Consider the following 16,521-nt stretch of genomic DNA (forward strand, 5'->3'; position numbering starts at 1 on the left):
CACTGTCTGCTAATCATTAACACCTCCTGTCCTGCTCGGCTGCTGCCTGCTCGACGGCTGCCGGGCTGCGTGTCCGTGATGGCCGGGCAGAGCCGGGGAAGGAGGTTCCTCCTGCCAGGCTGTCTCTGTGCCCTCGGGCTCCTGGAGAGAGTTTCTGATTCACTCTTACGTCCCGGGGAGGATCAGGGCGAGAAAGCTGCGGTTCCAGCACTGCTGCCCGTGACACCGCGGCGTGGCCGGGGTGGGGAAAGGCCCCGGGCAGCTGTAGCGTGAGCGGTGTATTCAGCTCCATCCAGGGGTCTGATGGGACAGTTTTGTGCAGGAGGGGGTTGATCTCGGGAAGCTGCGGACCTCATTTGCAAAGGTTCTTTAACCCCACATTATAGATCAGGGAAGCGTGGCTGGCAGCCAGGAGCTCCCTGGGGCTGCAAAGAGCTTCAAGAAAGGCTTGGAAGGTTTCCCATTGCACAGAGCCCTCGTTAAGTCAGCCTGGCACACACCAGGGCAGCATGTGTTTCCTCATCAGCTGGAGCTTTCAGCTGCTGTGGGGGTGGTGGGCAGCCAGCCCCCCACACCATGTCCTTATGACCCACACCACACTTCTGGGCACCCTCGTGATGCTCCAGGAGTGCTTGGGGTGATGGCAGATGGATGTCATGGCTCAGGGCTGCAGCAGCCTTGAGTTGCTGCTTGGGCAGCTTAGATCTGTGCCCTGATGGCAGTGCTGGGGCTCAGCAGGAGCGGCTGGACTGTTATGTGGGGCAGCAGAAGGACCAAGGCTGCAGGATCTCCAAAGGGGGCAGCCTGCATGCTGCAGGGAAGGGATGGTGTGAGGAAGGGTTAAGGTGCTGGTGTCAGGGCTCCCCATGCTCCTCAAATCCTGTTTTCTCCCTTTTACGTAATTGTTCCAAACATGTTTGTAACAAACCCCCCCCCCCCCCCGTCCTCCCCCCCCTCCTGGTGATGCACCTTTGGCAAAAGTGGTTTTAGGTCCAAAGATCAGTGCTGGGACAAGCGACCTGCCTGCAGCAAACAAGTGCCCACAGAGTATAAAACCCCACAGGCAGGGCTGAGCTGCACCAAGGGGCAGCGGCTGCGGCGGGGAATGGAGGCAAACATGGACCTCCTGCATGACGCGGGCATCCGAGCAACACACTGGCTGCAGGAGAGCTTCCAGGGCTCCCAGGAATGGTTCCTCTTCATCTCCTTTGCTGCTGACCTCAGGAATGCTTTCTTTGTCCTCTTCCCTATCTGGTTCCACTGCAGTGAGGCAGTGGGTGTCCGGCTCATCTGGGTGGCTGTCATCGGCGACTGGCTCAACCTCATCTTCAAGTGGTGAGTGGCCCTGTGCCACAGCTCCCTCCAGGCATGTTGGCACAGCTGGATTAATGTGGGTCAGGTGTGTGCTCTCAGCCTTGACACTGATGTAAACCAGACCAGAGTTTGGCCTCCGGCTTGGCAGTGGTAATTGTGGCTCCTTCCTGAGCTCTCCTGGGCTCTGGTACCATCCCTGCAGCTGTGTTGCAGCATTCCCACGTTTTGGGGATGTGGGGACCAAGTGACCAGCTGGATGCTGTGTCTGTCTGGATGCCCCAGACCCCTCATGGGTCCTTTGCCTCTTCCAATTCCCACAACAGAGCTGAAACTGCAGCCATGCCCACCTGCTCTGGTGCCCAGGAGATCTACAGCCCCTGTTGTCTTTTCTTTTCAGGATCCTTTTTGGGGAGAGACCGTACTGGTGGGTCCATGAGACGGATTATTACAGGAACATGTCTGCTCCAGCGATCCAACAGTTCCCACTCACCTGTGAGACTGGCCCTGGTAGGGTCCACCAGACACTGCAGGAGCACTGGGGTCTTGCCCAGGGCCTTGGTCCCCACAGTGGGGCTGCTGGCACAGCCAGGGCTGTGGCTGGCAGCCCACTGGTGGCACAGACCCCTGGAGCCTCATGAGTGGGGCCGTTATGGCCAAGTCCCCACTGTGCTGTCACAGGGGGAGAAAGGCAACCCCTGCACAGAGCAGACCTTGACCCTCAGTGCAGATTTAGTGGCTCAGCACAAACACCAACCTTGGCCCGTGCTGGGACCGTGCTCTGCCTCCAGCCCCAAACACAGATGGCTGCTTGGTGGGGAAGAGGCTCACCCAGTTCCAGAGCAGCTCTGTCTGTACTTTGCCCGTGGCTTTTCTACAGGGCTGGGGAAGGGCTGCAGGTGTCCCCAGCGTGCTCAGCACGAACCACCAGGGATATTCAGTGCCCTCTGCACTGCAGGCGGGTGGCAGAGCCAGAGCTGTGCTCCCACACTGCCTCTGCCCTGCTGTCCTCTGCTCCAGCCCCAGTGGTGCCTGGGGACAGACCTGGGTGCCTGTTGGAGAGGTGGCACTGTGGCCACTGGCAGACAGGTGCTGGGTGCCATGTCACCCAGTATCACAGCCCCTGGGGCCTGGGCTGCTACCCAGGAGCCTCCCAACACAACATCACAGCCCCCTCTGAACTGGGGGGTCTGACCTGGAGCTCTCATTTCACCCAGGGAGCCCCTCTGGCCATGCTATGGGTGCAGCAGGTGTGTACTATGTCATGGTGACAGCCCTCCTCTCTGCTGCCATGGGGAAGAAACAGTCGAAGACACTCAAATACTGGTAAGCTGTGTGCCAAAACCTCCCGTGTTCCACCAGCACAGCACAGCCCACCCGGGAACACGGCTGTGGGCAGATGGCCAAGCTGTGGCACTGGGGTGGGGTGTGCAGGAGGGTGGCTGGGTGCTGCTCAGGTAGGTGATGAGCAGGATGTGTCTCCCTGCCCCTCACAGGGTGCTGTGGATGGTGCTTTGGATGGGCTTCTGGGCGGTTCAGGTCTGTGTCTGCCTGTCCCGAGTCTTCATTGCTGCCCATTTCCCCCACCAGGTCATTGTGGGGGTCATCTCAGGTGAGTCACAGACACCCCCCCAGCCCTTTCCCCACAGCACTGCCGTGCTGGACCACAGCAAGGGTGCCCAGACTGATGGATACCTGTGGGGTGGTGACAAAAAGCTGCATCTGTAGCTCTGCAGCTACAGCCCTTATTGTCACGGGTACAGTTCCATCCAGGACATGTCCTTGTCCTTGTCCCATTTGTGGCACAAATCCCAGTAAAGGCACTTCCAGCTGTGTCTGGTGGGCCAAAGGCACAGACAACGTGGGTTTGGGGTGTGAAAGGGTCATCCCTGGGCAAAGGGAGCAGAATCAGCCATCTCTGAGCAACAGCACTCAGCAGTGACCATTGGAGCAGTCCCTGGCACTTGTCCCCCACCAGAGTACCTGTGGCTGTGGGGTCTGTTCAGGGCCACCACCCCGAGGCAGTGATCACTGATCAGTGCTGCCTCCTCTCCCACTTTGTTACCTGCAGGGATGGCCGTGGCCAAGAGTTTCCAGCACATCCACTTCATCTACCATGCCAGTCTCCGCCGATACCTGGGAGTCACCTTCTTCCTCTTCAGCTTTGCTCTGGGCTTCTACCTCCTGCTGCGGGTGGTCAACGTGGACCTGCTCTGGACACTGGAGAAGGCTCGGAAGTGGTGTGCCCACCCTGAGTGGGTCCACATCGACACCACCCCCTTCGCCAGCCTCATCCGTAACTTGGGAATCCTCTTCGGGATGGGCTTGGCCCTCAACTCCCACATGTACCTGGAGAGCTGCAGGGGGAAGCAGGGCCAGCAGCTGCCCTTCCGCCTGGGCTGCATTGTCACCTCCCTCCTTGTCCTACACCTCTTTGATGCCTTCAAGCCACCCTCCCACATGCAGCTCCTCTTCTACCTCCTCTCCTTCTGCAAGAGTGCAGCTGTGCCTCTGGCCACCGTCGGCCTCATCCCCTACTGCATCTCACAGCTCCTGACCACGCAGGACAAGAAAGCTGCTTAAGGGACATCCCTGCAGGTAACTGTGTGCCTGGGCAAGCAGCCACCCGGGCTCTGGGGCACTCAGATGACCCGGGCTGCACCCCAGGCACTGTTTGCTCCCTGCTAAATCTGCACAGACTGACTCCACACCGGGAGCTGCTGCAGAGGCCGGGCTGGCAGCGCTGCTGGGTGGCTCCTGTGGCACTGACCCACACCAGTTGTGCCACGGTGATGATGGCACAGGGAGCCCTGTGCTCCCAGGGCTCTCCTGCTCTCCCTCCCATGCCCACGGGTGGGGTCATCAGCCAGGAGCTGGCAGCAGAGGGGGGGAAGACCCCCACGCTTCCCTGCAGCTCATGGGGACGTCACCTCCAGGCTGCAGGGCTGGGGATGACACCACTGGGAGCAGGGTGCTCACACATGGGTGCTCAGGGTCTGCTGGTGAGGCAGCTAAGAAGAACAGGCAGACACTGTGGAGGTAAAGCACTGGCTTGCAGGACCCCCCAGCCCTGGGGTGTACTGATAGGCACGGGTGTGACTGTCAGCACGAGGTGTTTTATTAAAGCTGAAGGTGTGTTTAGCTGGTGAGTGTGGCAGTCGTCCTGGTCAGTGAGGTGGGATGGGGATTGGGTCCCAACCCCACAGCAGGGGCTGCTGGTGGCTTTGAAGGAACGAGGTCTCTCCTGGGGTGCTGCTCCCATCATCACCCACCACACACAGTCAAACCACGGGGACACAGAGTCAGTCCCCCCAATCCTCATTGCTTTTCTCTCTCAGGTGCAACTGAACTCAGCCAGCCCAGTGGGGAGGGGGGAAAAGCTGCCTTTTTTGTGCCATTTATCCAGGGTTTCTGGGTGCACCTTGTGCCAGGAACAGGGACACAATGGTGTGTCATCTCACTCCTTATGGAAACAGGGACAGCCTGGGGACAGAGCTGCCCTTTGGCTCTGGGCTGTGTGGGGACAGGGTTCTGACAGTCAGTGCTGGCTCAGTCTCCAGCACCACTCACCCAGTGAGCCTGCAGGACGTGGCTGCATCAAGGTTGGCTCAAGCTGCTTTGCTGCCATCAGCTCAGCTCCCCTGACTGCTGCACCGTGGCCCTGGGGCCTTGGCACCACCTTTGTTTGCAGGAAGGTGGCTGTGGGGTCACCCTCCTGACTTCAAAGCCTGTGCAGCCTGCCAGTTAACTGTTAGCACATCCTCACTCAGTCTGAGATAGTTTAAAATATATACAAAGGAACAGATAATGTTCTTCCTGCCTGACTGTACCTGTGCATATGCAGTAGAGCTTACCCCATCCTCAGCTACATCTGGGGTGCTCACTGGTGTGGCAAACCTGGGACATGGCCCCTCTCTGGCCCAGACCCTGCAGTGCCTCTTGGGTCCAGCAGAGCTGCAGTAAAGACTTTGCAGCCTTTCCCACCCTCTGACAGAGCTCTCCTGCCCTTGAAACACTGAAAGCCACCAGTGCTCCTCCAAGCAACCCACACATCAGGGGAGACCCACACTCAAACCCATCAGTGGCAAAGTCTGCTGCAAAACTCACTCAGTACAGAGCTCAGCTGTGAGCCTAGTTCTCTGCTGAAAGCTCTCCTGGATCTGCACACACACCTCAGTTTCCTCCAGCTGGGGAGTGGGCAGGCTCAGTACAGCAGTTTTCCCAATGGAAAGGATTGGGACACGGACAGATCCCACAGAAATGGCCCCTCTCTGGCAGCCAGCCTTGTGTGGTGGGAACAAAGGCTGCTGGACTCCCCACAGAGTCCCACAAGCACATCCCAGACCCTGGCACAGCTCAGCACCTGGCAAAGGTCTTGGCTGACCAGCATCTGTGTCCACGTGTAAAACTCATGTGCTGGGGCTGCTGCTCCCCTCTGGGTTTGTGGTAGGTAAACCTCCTCGGGACAGAGGTTTCTTTTCTTCTACTTCTGTTTATTACCATTTCTAGGAAGAGGAAAAAAAAAATCCTGAATGACCTGTTGAGCTTTTTCCCACCGTGGCTCAGCAGCGCCCTTTAGTTTCTGCAGCTGAGATTGCAGCAGCCCTGGGACCTGCAGGGGAGGGAAATGGAGGCAGCACTGGGGAGATCCCAAGGAGTTCCCAGCTGTGTTAGCTGGAGAAGCTCCTGATGCTCAAAAATGAACCAGTAACAACTGCACCCAAGCAAGGGAAAGGACTGGAACACAATTTCCTGCCCCAAGTTTTTCATCATGTGCACCACTTGTCTGGGGAAATCAAAGATCCCCTGCAGCACAGTGGGGATGGCAGCTCCCCCTCCCCTTGTTTTCCACAAGCAACAGTTCAGCTCACGCAGAGCACACGCACACCAACTGCTGGTTTTGTGCCTTTATTCTCTGGGAGAGAAGTTGGTGGAGCTTAAGGAAAGCAGAGAAGACAGCCCTCCTTTGGGAATTTATTCTTACACTTCAGGGCTTCGATGGCTGATGAATTCCTGAAGCAGAGCTTGCACTTCCCCTCGACGACTCATCTGGGTTGCCTTGCCCTGGAAGCGGCCTCTCTTCCCAGCTCCTTTGCCTCCCAGAAGCTCTGCTACTCTGCAGTGACAACAGCACAGGCTGAAGGACACTTGCTAACAGAAAAGAGTAGCCTGGCCAAACCTGCTCCAGAATGCAAACGAGGATCTGTGCCCTAATCACACTGCTTAGCTGCTTACTCTGCAACTTTAGGATTCCTATTAATTTTAAAGAACACATTACCTGGGACCTAAATTCTCAACTGCTTCCACAGGTCCAGCTAGAAGAAAGAGTCCTGCTTCTTTTTCATCCCCCACAGTCAGGAAGAGCAGGGTTTCCTGTGGATAGGCAGATGGATCTTGTTCCAGAATAACCAGTGCTTTTCTGGTCCAGGTTAGTCTTCATCAGTGACTCACCTCTGTCCCAATCTCGTTAGCAATGATATTCATAAATTCAGAGTCACCCTCTTTTCTGTATGGATGGGTTAAAAAAAAAACAAAACACTTCAGAAAGAAGCAAAAATCTCCTCTGCAGTCCAAAGTATCAATCAAAAACCAAAGGCCTGATCAGGCATGGGGCTTTGGCCTCTTGTTTTTAGGATGTGATCAGGTTTTTCTAAACGTCCAAACCCTCATCGTGCATTCTTGTGCAAACACATTAGAAATTATTTAAGTGCTCATCTTTAAAAACAAAGGTCCTCATTTTATTTGAAAATATCAAGGGCAGAGAAATCAGATAGACAGTTTTTCTTAAAATAACTATAAACCCAGAAGAATTCAGTAACTGAATTACTGACACATTCCTGTAACACAACCTCCTAGCAAGCTGAGGCAGTTTAATTGTCTATTCACCTCATCCATGTTCTTTCTTGAGGAGCAAGCCTGAATAGGTGTCACAGAGCTGCAGCTGCTGTAAAATGTGCAAGAAACCATTTCAGCCTTTTTCCCTGAGTCCCCCATACCTGTGTAACACAAAGAGCTGGCTTTGAACAGGTTTGCTCTTGAAATCCCGGGCTATCAAAACAGCAATGTCTCTGAGTAGGTTCAAGTTATTCTGAAAAAAAAGAAAACAAACTGTAACACAGTTTTCATAATATCCACAAAACCTGATGTCTACAACTCCTGTTATCCTGACCAAAGCTCAGGTCTACAGGCAGGAACAAAATCTGCTTTCTTCAGCCATCCCTGTACCTTCTGCAGAAGTTTCACAGAACTCTGCAGCCTCTTCACAGCCTCTACGTGCTCACTTGGTCTGTTTCTGAAAGATCAAGGACAATTTGCATCACCACTCTGCAGGACAAGGAAAGGATTTCTTAAAGGAGCAGAGCCAGATAACATTGTAAAAGCACCACACAGTTGTACCCTCAGGCTTGTGAGGCAAGGAACAGTAAAGATGAAATAAAGTGGAAAGGGTATTACTTGAGCAGTGAAGTCAGAGCCTTCTCAGTACTGTGACTTTGTTGGATTGACTTCAGCACTCTGTTTCCTGCCAGGAAAACCAAGTTGGTTTTGTTCTTCTTCCCTTTTTCTGTACCAAGGAGTTTAATCACCTTAAAAATAAAATCAGAAAAGTACTTTGCTTATACTCACAGAGGCAGCATAAATAAAATCAACCCATCAAACCAAAAATAAAATCATCCACAAGGCCAACATAATAAAAAAAGATGGTGATACAGTGGAGTTAATATAATTTGCTACTCAAGGGCTGTGCTGGAACAGAGCCTCCAACAAGGACTGCCCTGCATGCAGCCCAGCACAGGGCTCCTGCTGCCCCTTCACCACTGGGATTATTTCCAACACTCCCTGGACCTCAGGGACTTTTGCTGTGCTCAGTCTGAACACATGGAGTGAGGCTCCCAAGGGCAGCACAGCTGCAGCCTCACCTGCAAATCACTCAGGTTGGAGACGTGGGTGCCACAGCACAGGTTGGAGTCCACACCTTCGATGTCCACAACTCGCACGGGCCCCACGTGGTCATCAGGCAACCCACGGCTCCTCACCTGCCACAGGGGGACAACACCCAACATGGTAACACCCATACCCCTTGTTATTTTGGTGCTGATTGTTGTTATTATTATTAATAATAATATGATAATATTAACAATATGATGATAATAACAATAACACCCCTGCCAGTTGTTATCACTTGGTGACATCCCAAGGATATCATCATCTCTGTGCCCACCACTCACAGTTTCAATCTCAGGGTCATCTGCTGCCAGCTCCCTCACCACCACGGGCACCCTCTCCCGGATTTTCTCATTCACACTCCTCTCCAGGGCCTCCACTTGCTCTGCTGTCATGGAGGGGGTGTCCAGCTCAATGACACTTTGCTGACGGCCCAGCTCCCTGCACCAACAGAACATCAAGCAAGTTGTGATCAAGCATTGGAATGGGCTGCCCAGGGAAGTAGTGGATTCTCCTTCCCTGGAGATATTTCAAAAGAGCCTGGATGTGGCACTGAGTGCCATGGGCTGGGAACTGCAGTGGGAGTGGATCAAGGGTTGGACTTGATGATCTCTGAGGTCCCTTCCAACCCAGCCCACTCTAGGATTCTATGATCTGCAGCTGTAGCTAAGAGCAGCTGAGAATTCCCTCTGTGCTGCATTAAATGCCATCCCACTGCTGGGAAGTGACTGAAACAAAACATTCTTCCCTCCTCTCCCTGTTATTTACAGAGCACCAGATGTAACCCACACACTGGGAGGAAAGCAGGATGGAGGAAATGCTCTGCACAGCTTCAGTCACCTCTCCCAGCCCCCCTGAGTTCAGGGAAATATCCAAGGGCAAACTGCTTTTGATTTTCAGCATTCAGCACCCCAGTGGCACACACCAAGGTCAAAAGGAGCCTGTTCCTTGCTCACCATGAAGTCGTCTTGAACCCAAACATCTGCTCAGCAATGGCAGTGATGAGATGCTGTCCTGGAAGAGACACGCAGGCAACATTTTGAGTGCCACAGGAAAAAAAGATTTCCTGTCAGGCTCCAGGCTTTTTTCTGACATTCCTCATGACATCTGCAAACACCAGGAGTGTGCTCAGTGTCAGGGTTTGGGTGCAGACAGCAGAGGCACCCATGGCACCCATTGCCTCGTGGCCTTGGTCCTTCCTCAGCACCGTGGAGTGGGTTGAACTGTTCCTTCACGTGGCACAGACACCCCGGGGGGCAGCTGCCCGCCCACCCAGACCCCGGCACGGACCCTGCGTGCCCATCCGTGGGGCTGTCCCCTTCCCGGCCCCGGATGGGACCAACCGGGCACGGACCGTCCTCCCGGGACCGCCGCAGCGATGCCCTCCATACCCGAGTGCTGCTGCATGTGGTCGAACCGGCGGTCCCAGTCCAGCGACAGCAGCACCTCGGTGCCCGGTTCCAACGCCGTCTCCACGAAGTGCAGCGCCTCGGGGCCCCGCCGCGTCACACGCAGCACCGGAACGTCCCCGATGAGGCCGCGATCGTCCGGCTGCGGACACCGGGGGTGAGGGGGGGGGGTCAACGCCTCCGCTCCGCCCCGGTCCCCTCTCCCACCGCTCCGGCCCGTACCTGCCCGCCGCCCTCGGGGAAGAGGATGGTGTCCTCCAGCACCACCTGGAACCCTCGCACCGGTTCCCCGCCGCCCTCGGGCCGCAGCTCCGCCGCCCGGCACGACACCACCCTGGTAGCGAACTGCAACGGAGGCGGCGGCTCCGTGAGGACCAGAACGGGGCCTCCCCCGCGCCCTTCGCGCCCTCCCGCCCCGTCGCTACCTGCCGGGCCCAGCTGTCCCGCTGGCACTGGAACACCATGGCGGCGGCGACACCGGAGACACCGGCGGCACCGACACGGCGACCGGGGGGGGAACGGCGGCCCAAGAGGGACACGGGGCTGGCGGTCGCGGCCGCCGCGCTGCAGAGGGCGGAGCGCGGGAACCATTGGCGGAGCGCGCGATCCCGGTGCCGGGTGATGGGAGGGGGGGGGATGGAGAGGGGGGTATTGAGGGGGTGTGGACGGGGGGGTCCCCGGTGCCCGTCCCGGCGGAGGCCCCAGCGGACAGCAAACGGCGGCTGCAGCTCCTCACGTTTATTGCCCCACGCGGGTCATCGGCACGGGGGGACCGAACGCTCTCGCCCTCCGGTCCGGGTCCACAGCGCTCAGCGGAGAAGCGGCCGGGGCTGTTCCGCTTTCCCGGAGAGCCCTGTGACCGCGCTGCTGGACGGTGCGTGCTGCCGTAGCACCGGGAGACTTTTTCAGAGATCGTCCTGCGGAATAAGGAGCACGGTGCCAGGGAACGGGCAGCCCCGGGGAGCGAGTCCCCGGTTGGCTCCGGGACCGGCTTGAGGCTCGGCTCGGCCCCGCAGGGGCAACAGCAGAGGGCATGGCCAGGCAGCACTTACATCCAAATCATCCATGGCCGGGGGGGGACCTTTCTCCGTCACCTTCTCCATGAGCTGGGCAGAAAACAAAGGACCAAGGGAGCTGGGAATGCCCGGCTGCCCCCAGCCCAACTGCTCCGGGACCCCCTGGCCCAGCTCACCTCTGCATACTGCTCCACCATGGCCCTCTCCAACTCTTCATCCCCTTCCCAATCTCTCCAGTTGTCAAAATCCACGGAGAGCCAGGCAAGCTGTGGGCAGAGAGTGTCCCTGAGAGAGGCAGCAGTGGCCCAGGGACAACTCTGTAGGGCAAGGGGACTGGGTGGGCTGGGGAGGGCAGAGAGGGGGACAGACACCTCCTGCCTCAAGGGAAAAGGGTGCCTGAAGGGTTAATAGTCCACAAGCCTGTGCTGACCATGACACTGGGCTCACTGGGGTGCTGGGGTCCCATGTGGGACCCTTGGTGTCTGTCTCAGGGGTAGGTTAGTCCTCAGGAGCCACCAGGCACTGCCTGGGGACAGCACAAGCCCTGAGGCTGCTCCTGGCCACACTCACCTTGACGTTCTCCTTGGTGATGCGGGGCCAGGCCACTTTCTCCTTCCATTTCCTGATAAAGCAGGTGATGGAGCGGTCGGAGCGTTTGTTCTGGGAGTCCTACCAAGAGATCAGGGGTGCCTCACCTCCCTGCCTGCACCTCTGTACCCACTGCAGACAGGAACAGGACTGTGCCTCACCTTGGAGTTGACCCTGGCGTAGAGGTTGATCTCGTTGTAGAACTCCACACCATCTGCGTTTTTGCAGCTGCCAAAAACCCCGTTTATGGAAAGGGGTTAGGCCAGGTGTGTCCTGCCCCCCAGCTCACCCCCAGTCCAGGGCCATGTCCTGGGCAGTGTCAGCTCACCTGAACACCACCCGCTGGTCTTCAATCTCAACCTTCACATCCCTGCTGTCCTCCACACAGAACTCCAGGTACACGTACCGGGGGCGGTCGTACCACAGCGTCTTTGCAGGTTGCCTTGGGAAAAACCGACCAGGGGGCACTGCCATGGTGCCCACCACCCCTCTGCAAGGACTGTGCCCGGCACAGGGAGGGAAGCGGGGCAGGAAGGGTGCCCCAGACGTGTTCCATGCCTGGGCAGGGTGCTGGGGCTGGCAGGGAGATGGGGCACGGTTCGGGTGGTGGGTGCAGTGCCCAGGAGAGGGGGTGGTGGGCACGCAGCATGCTCCCCGCACAGACCCTCGCCTGGGCAGACGGTGGGGCCCGATCTGCCCCCGTTTCCCCCGCCATTCCCGCCGCCTTTCCCCCGCTGAGCCGGGCTGGAGGGTCCTGCCCGGTGGGACCTCCAGCTACGGGCCCTGGGCGAGTGCCCAAGATCTGAACCGAGCGCTGTCCCGGTGTCCCCTCCCGTCCGGTCGCGCTCACCTCGCCATGGCGGTGCCAGCCCCGCCCCGCGCTATTTTGGGCTGGGGGCGAGGCCGTCGGAGGGGGCCGGGAGCGGGGACCAGGGTCGGTCGGGTCAGGCCAGGCGCGTAGCGGAGACCTCGAGTCCCGCTCGCCCATCCCGGGCCGCACGCCCCGGGACTCCCCCGTTTCCCCGGGAACCCCCCCGTACCCCCGGGACCCCCCCGTACCCCCGGGAACCCCCATGACCCCGCTGCCGCCGTTCCTCCGGGCCGCACGGGGGCGCGCTGTCTCCGCCCCGCCCCCTCGCAGCTCCGCGGCGCGGCGGCAAGATGGCTGCGGGGTGCCGGCGGTAGCGCCAGCCATGGAGGCGGAGAGCGGCCCTCTGGGTCCGGGTGAGCGATGGGCGCCGGTGGGCGCCGTGTCGGCGGCGGAAGAAGAGGAGGAGGAGGAAGAAGAAGGGGACGAGGAGGAGGCGGCGGCGGGAGGGTCCCCGCGGTCGGTGCCGCGGCTGCGGGCGGAGCGGCGGCGCCTGCAGGGGGCGCTGCTGGCGTTGGCCTCGCACTTCGCGCAGGTTCAGTTCCGGCTGCGGCAGGTGGCGCGCGCGGCCCCCGGCGATCAGCGGCGGCTGCTGCGGGAACTGGAGGAGTTCGCGTTCCGGGGCTGTCCCGGAGCTGCCCCGGTGAGAGACGGCGGGGAGGAGACGCCGAGGATAAGGGAAGAGGGGGGGGGAAACCGCGGCCGGGACGTGCCGGCCTGTTTGAAGCTATCTCGGTGACGGGAGGTGCAGGTGACGGTGGCGGCTGGAGGGGACGCGTCAGGGACCGGCTGAGGGTACCGCGGTACCGGCGGTGGCTCAGGGGAACGTGGGTGCACCCAGGTCTTTTGGCCGTTTGGGTTCTGCGCTGAGAGAGGCGGCTGGGTGCTGCTCATGCCACAGTCCTGCTCTGCAGGGCTTGACAGCAAAACTTCCATTTCTTGACTTGTAACTTTTTTTCAGAGTGAGCAAGAGAAACAGGAGCAAAGTGAGGTCCAGAAGGAGAAGCAGAGAGAGCTGATCCTGCAGCTCAAGACTCAGCTGGATGACCTGGAGACGTTTGCTTACCAGGAGGGGAGCTATGATTCCCTGCCACAGTCTGTGGTTATGGAAAGACAACGGGTAAGGCTCAGAGCCTCGTTTGCCTGTGTGTCCTCTCGGTGTTTGTGAGCCTCTGACAGACTCTAGGAGTTGGTCAGCCCTCCTTTCCCCACAGTGGAGCATCCATAGTTTGTCTGCAGATGTAAACCTGTCCAGTGTCTTCTCTTGCAATTTCCTGTGTGCAGCAAATGTCCTGTTTCCAAGGAAACGAGTGGATAAATGAGTATTTTGAAACTGATGGGCAGCAGTGCCACGTGGTGACATTGTGCTGCTGCTTTGTGTTTTGCAGATGATTATAAATGAATTGATCAAGAAGCTGGACATGGACTTGAGTGAAGATGTTGCAACTCTCTCTCCAGAGGAGCTGAGGCAACGTGTGGATGCTGCCATAGCACAGATTGTTAATCCAGCCAGGGTGAAGGAGCAGCTGGTGGAGCAACTGAAGACACAGATCAGGGACCTGGAAATGTTCATCAGCTTCATTCAGGGTCAGTTGCTGAGTTTTGGAGGAGCAGATTGAATCACTGTCATTCCCTGGGAGTGTTATGAGGAGGGGGGTCACAGATGTCAGAGGTTCCAGTTGGGGTTCCTGGGTCACAGGGAAGTGCAGATCTCTGAACTGAGGGTGGGGAGAGTGAGGGGGTGACAATAAAGGTGCCAGGAAGTCTTAAGGAATATTGAGCTTATTAATACCTGCATCTTAAGCTCACAGGTGTGTAATAACAGTGTAAAATTCTCTTTCTAGATGAAGTTGGAAGCTCTGGTAAGGCAGAAGATGGACACTGTGAATGTGCAGGCAGAAAAGATGTCGGTGGGTCCTGCAAACCACATGCACAGCACTCTGGAAACAGAGGTGAGCACTGCTGGGTTCAGAGCTGCCAGCACTGCTCTGCTGGTGCTCATCTGGGGTTTGAACCAGCACCCAGCCATGCTGGGCTGCTTTCTGCCTTTCCTGGCAGTTGGTTTCTCTTCTTTCCTGCTCCCACTGACTCAAGGTGTGGGTCCAGGTCCTTTACCCTTCCTCTGGGGGATCTTTAGCCACAGAACCCCAGCGTGAGGCACAGAGGGTGGGCTCAGGGAGATCAGGAATAGGGGATCTTTAGTGCAAAGTGCAGAGGGACTGAGCAGACTTGTCTTTTACTTGCTGCTGGGCTACACCCCGATGAAAGCTCTTGGAGCTCTTAGCTCTGTGAGCAGAGACTGTCCCCCTCTAGCAGATACTTGAAGGAGGCCTACAGGAAAGATGGGGAGGGACTTTATACAGGTACATTCAATGACAGGATAAAGGTAATGAAAGAGCAGAGCTCTTGATTCTTTTTTGTGTTTTTTTCCCTCTCTTCTGACCTGATCAGTGAGCCCAGAAGATGCCAGTAAGATGAGAGAAACAGGCCTGCACCTCATGCGCCGTGTGCTCGGTGTGCTGCAGATCTTTGCTGTCAGTCAGTTTGGCTGTGCCACGGGTCAGATTCCCCACACCCTCTGGCAGAAGGACCAAGCAGACAGGGACTATTCCCCTTTACTCAAGAGACTGGAGGTGTCTGTAGAGCGGGTGAGGCAGCTGGCCATCCAACACCAGCAGGAAGACCACATCATCAGCTCCTCTGACCTGCAGGACGTTCCCTTGGGAGGCAGGGACGAGCTGACCCTGGCTGTAAGGAAGGACTTGGCCATTGCTCTGCGTGACCTGCTGGCCCACGGGCTCCACTCCTCCTCCTCCTCCTCCCAGGGGATGAGCCTGGTGCTGGCTCCCATTGCCTGCCTCCTCCCGGCGTTCACCTCCTCCCCGCAGACCATGCACCCCTGGGAGCTCTTTGTGAAGTATTACAACACCAAGAACGGCCAAGCCTACGTGGAGTCCCCAGCCCGCAAGCTCTCCCAGTCCTTCGCTCTGCCTGTCACCCCGGGGGTGACCATCACCCCCAAGCAGAGCCTCCTGACAGCCATCCACACCGTCCTGACGGAGCACGACCCCTTCAAGCGTGGGGCAGACTCAGAGCTGAAGGCCCTGGTGTGCATGGCCCTCAACGAGCAGCGTTTGGTCTCCTGGCTCAACCTCATCTGCAAATCCGGGGCTCTGGTGCAGTCCCACTACCAGCCCTGGAGCTACATGGCAAACACGGGCTTCGAGGGGGCACTCAACGTCCTCAGTCGCCTCAGCAACTTGAAGTTCAACCTCCCGGTTGACCTGGCTGTGCGGCAGCTGAAAAACATCAAAGATGCTTTTTGAGGTGGTTTTTTGTTGTTCATTGTGGGAAAACAGTCTGAGGAGGCTTAAGGGTTCCACGTGTACATCAGTGTGATCGTGTGAAATCCTTTAATAAGAGAAGCCTTGTTTACACCATCATACCATGCAGGTGGCTTTGTATTCCAATCACACATTCCATTCTCACAGAACCACTCTTCTCACATCATTATTTTCCTCTTCTGTTGACAATTCTCTCTTTCCCATTAGCTCATTTTTAGAAACCTGCAACTAGGCCTCAATAACCATTAACCCACTGTGGCCTAAGCTGAAGTAAGTCAGGATTGCTCACAACCTGTGTATTTCTGAGCTGTTTCTCCAGCAGTTCATCATCAGTTTGTCACCTGTGGGCAGCCCTAAGGCTCGGGAAGCCTGGTGGGGGTTTTTTTAAGGCTGGGTTTGACTCTTTGACATTGGTATTTGCTTTTGGGGGAATCTTGTGGTGTCTCAATGCTGGAAATCTTGTGTTTTACAAGGCTGCCCCTGCAAAGCTGCTGGAGGTTGTGCTGGAGGTTGTCCCCCTGCCCTGTGCTGCCTCTCTGGAGAGCAGAATGGCTCTGCTGGAGGCAGTTCCCAGCGAGTCCTCAGTGTGTGGGACATGGGGTGAGGCCCCTGGGAACACACGGCTTGGCTCCTGTGCTGCTTCCACCTGGTTATTCCTCAAACTTCATGGATTAACGATGTCCCTATGAGATGTTCATGGCAGAGCTGAGCCCTGGGTGTGGGGTTTGCCCCCCCTCAGCCCCTCAGCAATCTGTGGGACCTCTCTGCTGCGGTGGGAACCACCGTAGTGCAGGTGACTTCGTGAGAAAATCTGGAAGCTGAGCCCCGCGTCCTTCATGCTCTCGGGTGGGAGGCCCAGCAGCTTTGTCTGGTGATCCAAAGCTCCTTTGTGCAGCCCGGTGTTGTGTGGAACGCATTAAATCGCTTCAGCAAGTGTGTGCGTGGCGGGAGCCCGGCCCCGCGTTTCATTTCTCTCCCCTACTCGCCCGCCGGTGCCGCCGCACCGGGCTTCGGTTCTCGGCAGGAGCGGGGTGCGGGGTGCG

At 57.4% G+C, this 16,521-nt stretch overlaps 4 protein-coding genes across 7 annotated transcripts; 2 read left to right on the plus strand and 2 right to left on the minus strand.

The window, feature by feature from the left end:
- Positions 1-1,042: 1,042 nt before the first annotated feature.
- Positions 1,043-5,838, plus strand: G6PC (glucose-6-phosphatase catalytic subunit). Of its 2 annotated transcripts, XM_030465819.1 has the most exons (6): positions 1,043-1,335; positions 1,712-1,821; positions 2,529-2,637; positions 2,808-2,923; positions 3,383-3,909; positions 5,821-5,838. In XM_030465819.1, the coding sequence occupies exons 1-5, from the start codon at positions 1,106-1,108 to the stop codon at positions 3,892-3,894; spliced, it is 1,077 nt and encodes a 358-aa protein (XP_030321679.1). In that variant the 5' UTR covers positions 1,043-1,105; the 3' UTR covers positions 3,895-3,909; positions 5,821-5,838. The 2 variants fall into 2 exon arrangements, with proteins under 2 accessions (XP_030321679.1, XP_008503927.1); XM_008505705.2 differs by lacking the exon at positions 5,821-5,838 and having other exon boundaries at positions 1,044-1,335; positions 3,383-4,452.
- Positions 5,823-10,234, minus strand: LOC103539316 (alanyl-tRNA editing protein Aarsd1). 2 transcript variants are annotated; one of them, XM_030465813.1, is made up of 13 exons: positions 10,088-10,234; positions 9,885-10,007; positions 9,645-9,804; positions 9,210-9,267; positions 8,538-8,694; positions 8,229-8,345; positions 7,765-7,895; positions 7,537-7,603; positions 7,308-7,399; positions 6,763-6,817; positions 6,590-6,684; positions 6,296-6,427; positions 5,823-5,923 (listed from the first exon to the last, which is right to left on the minus strand). In XM_030465813.1, exons 1-13 carry the CDS (start codon positions 10,124-10,126, stop codon positions 5,887-5,889), a joined length of 1,263 nt encoding a protein of 420 aa, XP_030321673.1. In that variant the 5' UTR covers positions 10,127-10,234; the 3' UTR covers positions 5,823-5,886. The 2 variants fall into 2 exon arrangements, with proteins under 2 accessions (XP_030321673.1, XP_030321674.1); XM_030465814.1 differs by lacking the exon at positions 5,823-5,923 and having other exon boundaries at positions 6,204-6,427; positions 10,088-10,232.
- A 151-nt stretch (positions 10,235-10,385) lies between these two features.
- On the minus strand, positions 10,386-12,461 carry PTGES3L (prostaglandin E synthase 3 like). The gene is made up of 8 exons (XM_030465736.1): positions 12,398-12,461; positions 12,117-12,348; positions 11,595-11,708; positions 11,428-11,494; positions 11,249-11,347; positions 10,855-10,944; positions 10,715-10,768; positions 10,386-10,579 (listed from the first exon to the last, which is right to left on the minus strand). Exons 1-8 carry the CDS (start codon positions 12,459-12,461, stop codon positions 10,568-10,570), a joined length of 732 nt encoding a protein of 243 aa, XP_030321596.1. The 3' UTR covers positions 10,386-10,567.
- RUNDC1 (RUN domain containing 1) lies at positions 12,365-16,416 on the plus strand. 2 transcript variants are annotated; one of them, XM_030465810.1, is made up of 6 exons: positions 12,365-12,777; positions 13,096-13,254; positions 13,523-13,721; positions 13,979-14,086; positions 14,586-15,471; positions 15,798-16,416. In XM_030465810.1, exons 1-5 carry the CDS (start codon positions 12,460-12,462, stop codon positions 15,458-15,460), a joined length of 1,659 nt encoding a protein of 552 aa, XP_030321670.1. In that variant the 5' UTR covers positions 12,365-12,459; the 3' UTR covers positions 15,461-15,471; positions 15,798-16,416. The 2 variants fall into 2 exon arrangements, with proteins under 2 accessions (XP_030321670.1, XP_030321669.1); XM_030465809.1 differs by having other exon boundaries at positions 14,586-16,416.
- Positions 16,417-16,521: the final 105 nt, after the last annotated feature.

This window comes from Calypte anna, chromosome 27 (assembly GCF_003957555.1).
Source record: "Calypte anna isolate BGI_N300 chromosome 27, bCalAnn1_v1.p, whole genome shotgun sequence".
Classification (NCBI taxonomy): domain Eukaryota; kingdom Metazoa; phylum Chordata; class Aves; order Apodiformes; family Trochilidae; genus Calypte; species Calypte anna.

Excerpts from the sequence above, each read along its gene's own strand:
- G6PC (XM_030465819.1), top strand. The coding sequence starts at position 1,106 with ATGGAGGCAAACATGGACCTCCTGCATGACGCGGGCATCCGAGCAACA. Across the intron at positions 1,822-2,528 it reads CACCTGTGAGACTGGCCCTG|GGAGCCCCTCTGGCCATGCT; the intron begins GTAGGGTCCACC and ends CATTTCACCCAG. Across the intron at positions 2,924-3,382 it reads CATTGTGGGGGTCATCTCAG|GGATGGCCGTGGCCAAGAGT; the intron begins GTGAGTCACAGA and ends TGTTACCTGCAG.
- LOC103539316 (XM_030465813.1), bottom strand. The coding sequence starts at position 10,126 with ATGGTGTTCCAGTGCCAGCGGGACAGCTGGGCCCGGCAG. Across the intron at positions 8,695-9,209 it reads GGGTTCAAGACGACTTCATG|GGAGCTGGGCCGTCAGCAAA; the intron begins GTGAGCAAGGAA and ends CTGTTGGTGCAG. Across the intron at positions 6,685-6,762 it reads CTAACGAGATTGGGACAGAG|GAAACCCTGCTCTTCCTGAC; the intron begins GTGAGTCACTGA and ends GCCTATCCACAG.
- RUNDC1 (XM_030465809.1), top strand. The coding sequence starts at position 12,460 with ATGGAGGCGGAGAGCGGCCCTCTGGGTCCGGGTGAGCGATGGGCGCCG. Across the intron at positions 13,255-13,522 it reads TGGTTATGGAAAGACAACGG|ATGATTATAAATGAATTGAT; the intron begins GTAAGGCTCAGA and ends TGTGTTTTGCAG. Across the intron at positions 13,722-13,978 it reads GTTCATCAGCTTCATTCAGG|ATGAAGTTGGAAGCTCTGGT; the intron begins GTCAGTTGCTGA and ends TTCTCTTTCTAG.
- PTGES3L (XM_030465736.1), bottom strand. The coding sequence starts at position 12,461 with ATGGCTGGCGCTACCGCCGGCACCCCGCAGCCATCTTGCCGCCGCGCC. Across the intron at positions 11,348-11,427 it reads ACGCCAGGGTCAACTCCAAG|GACTCCCAGAACAAACGCTC; the intron begins GTGAGGCACAGT and ends ATCTCTTGGTAG. Across the intron at positions 10,945-11,248 it reads TCACCAAGGAGAACGTCAAG|CTTGCCTGGCTCTCCGTGGA; the intron begins GTGAGTGTGGCC and ends CTCTGCCCACAG.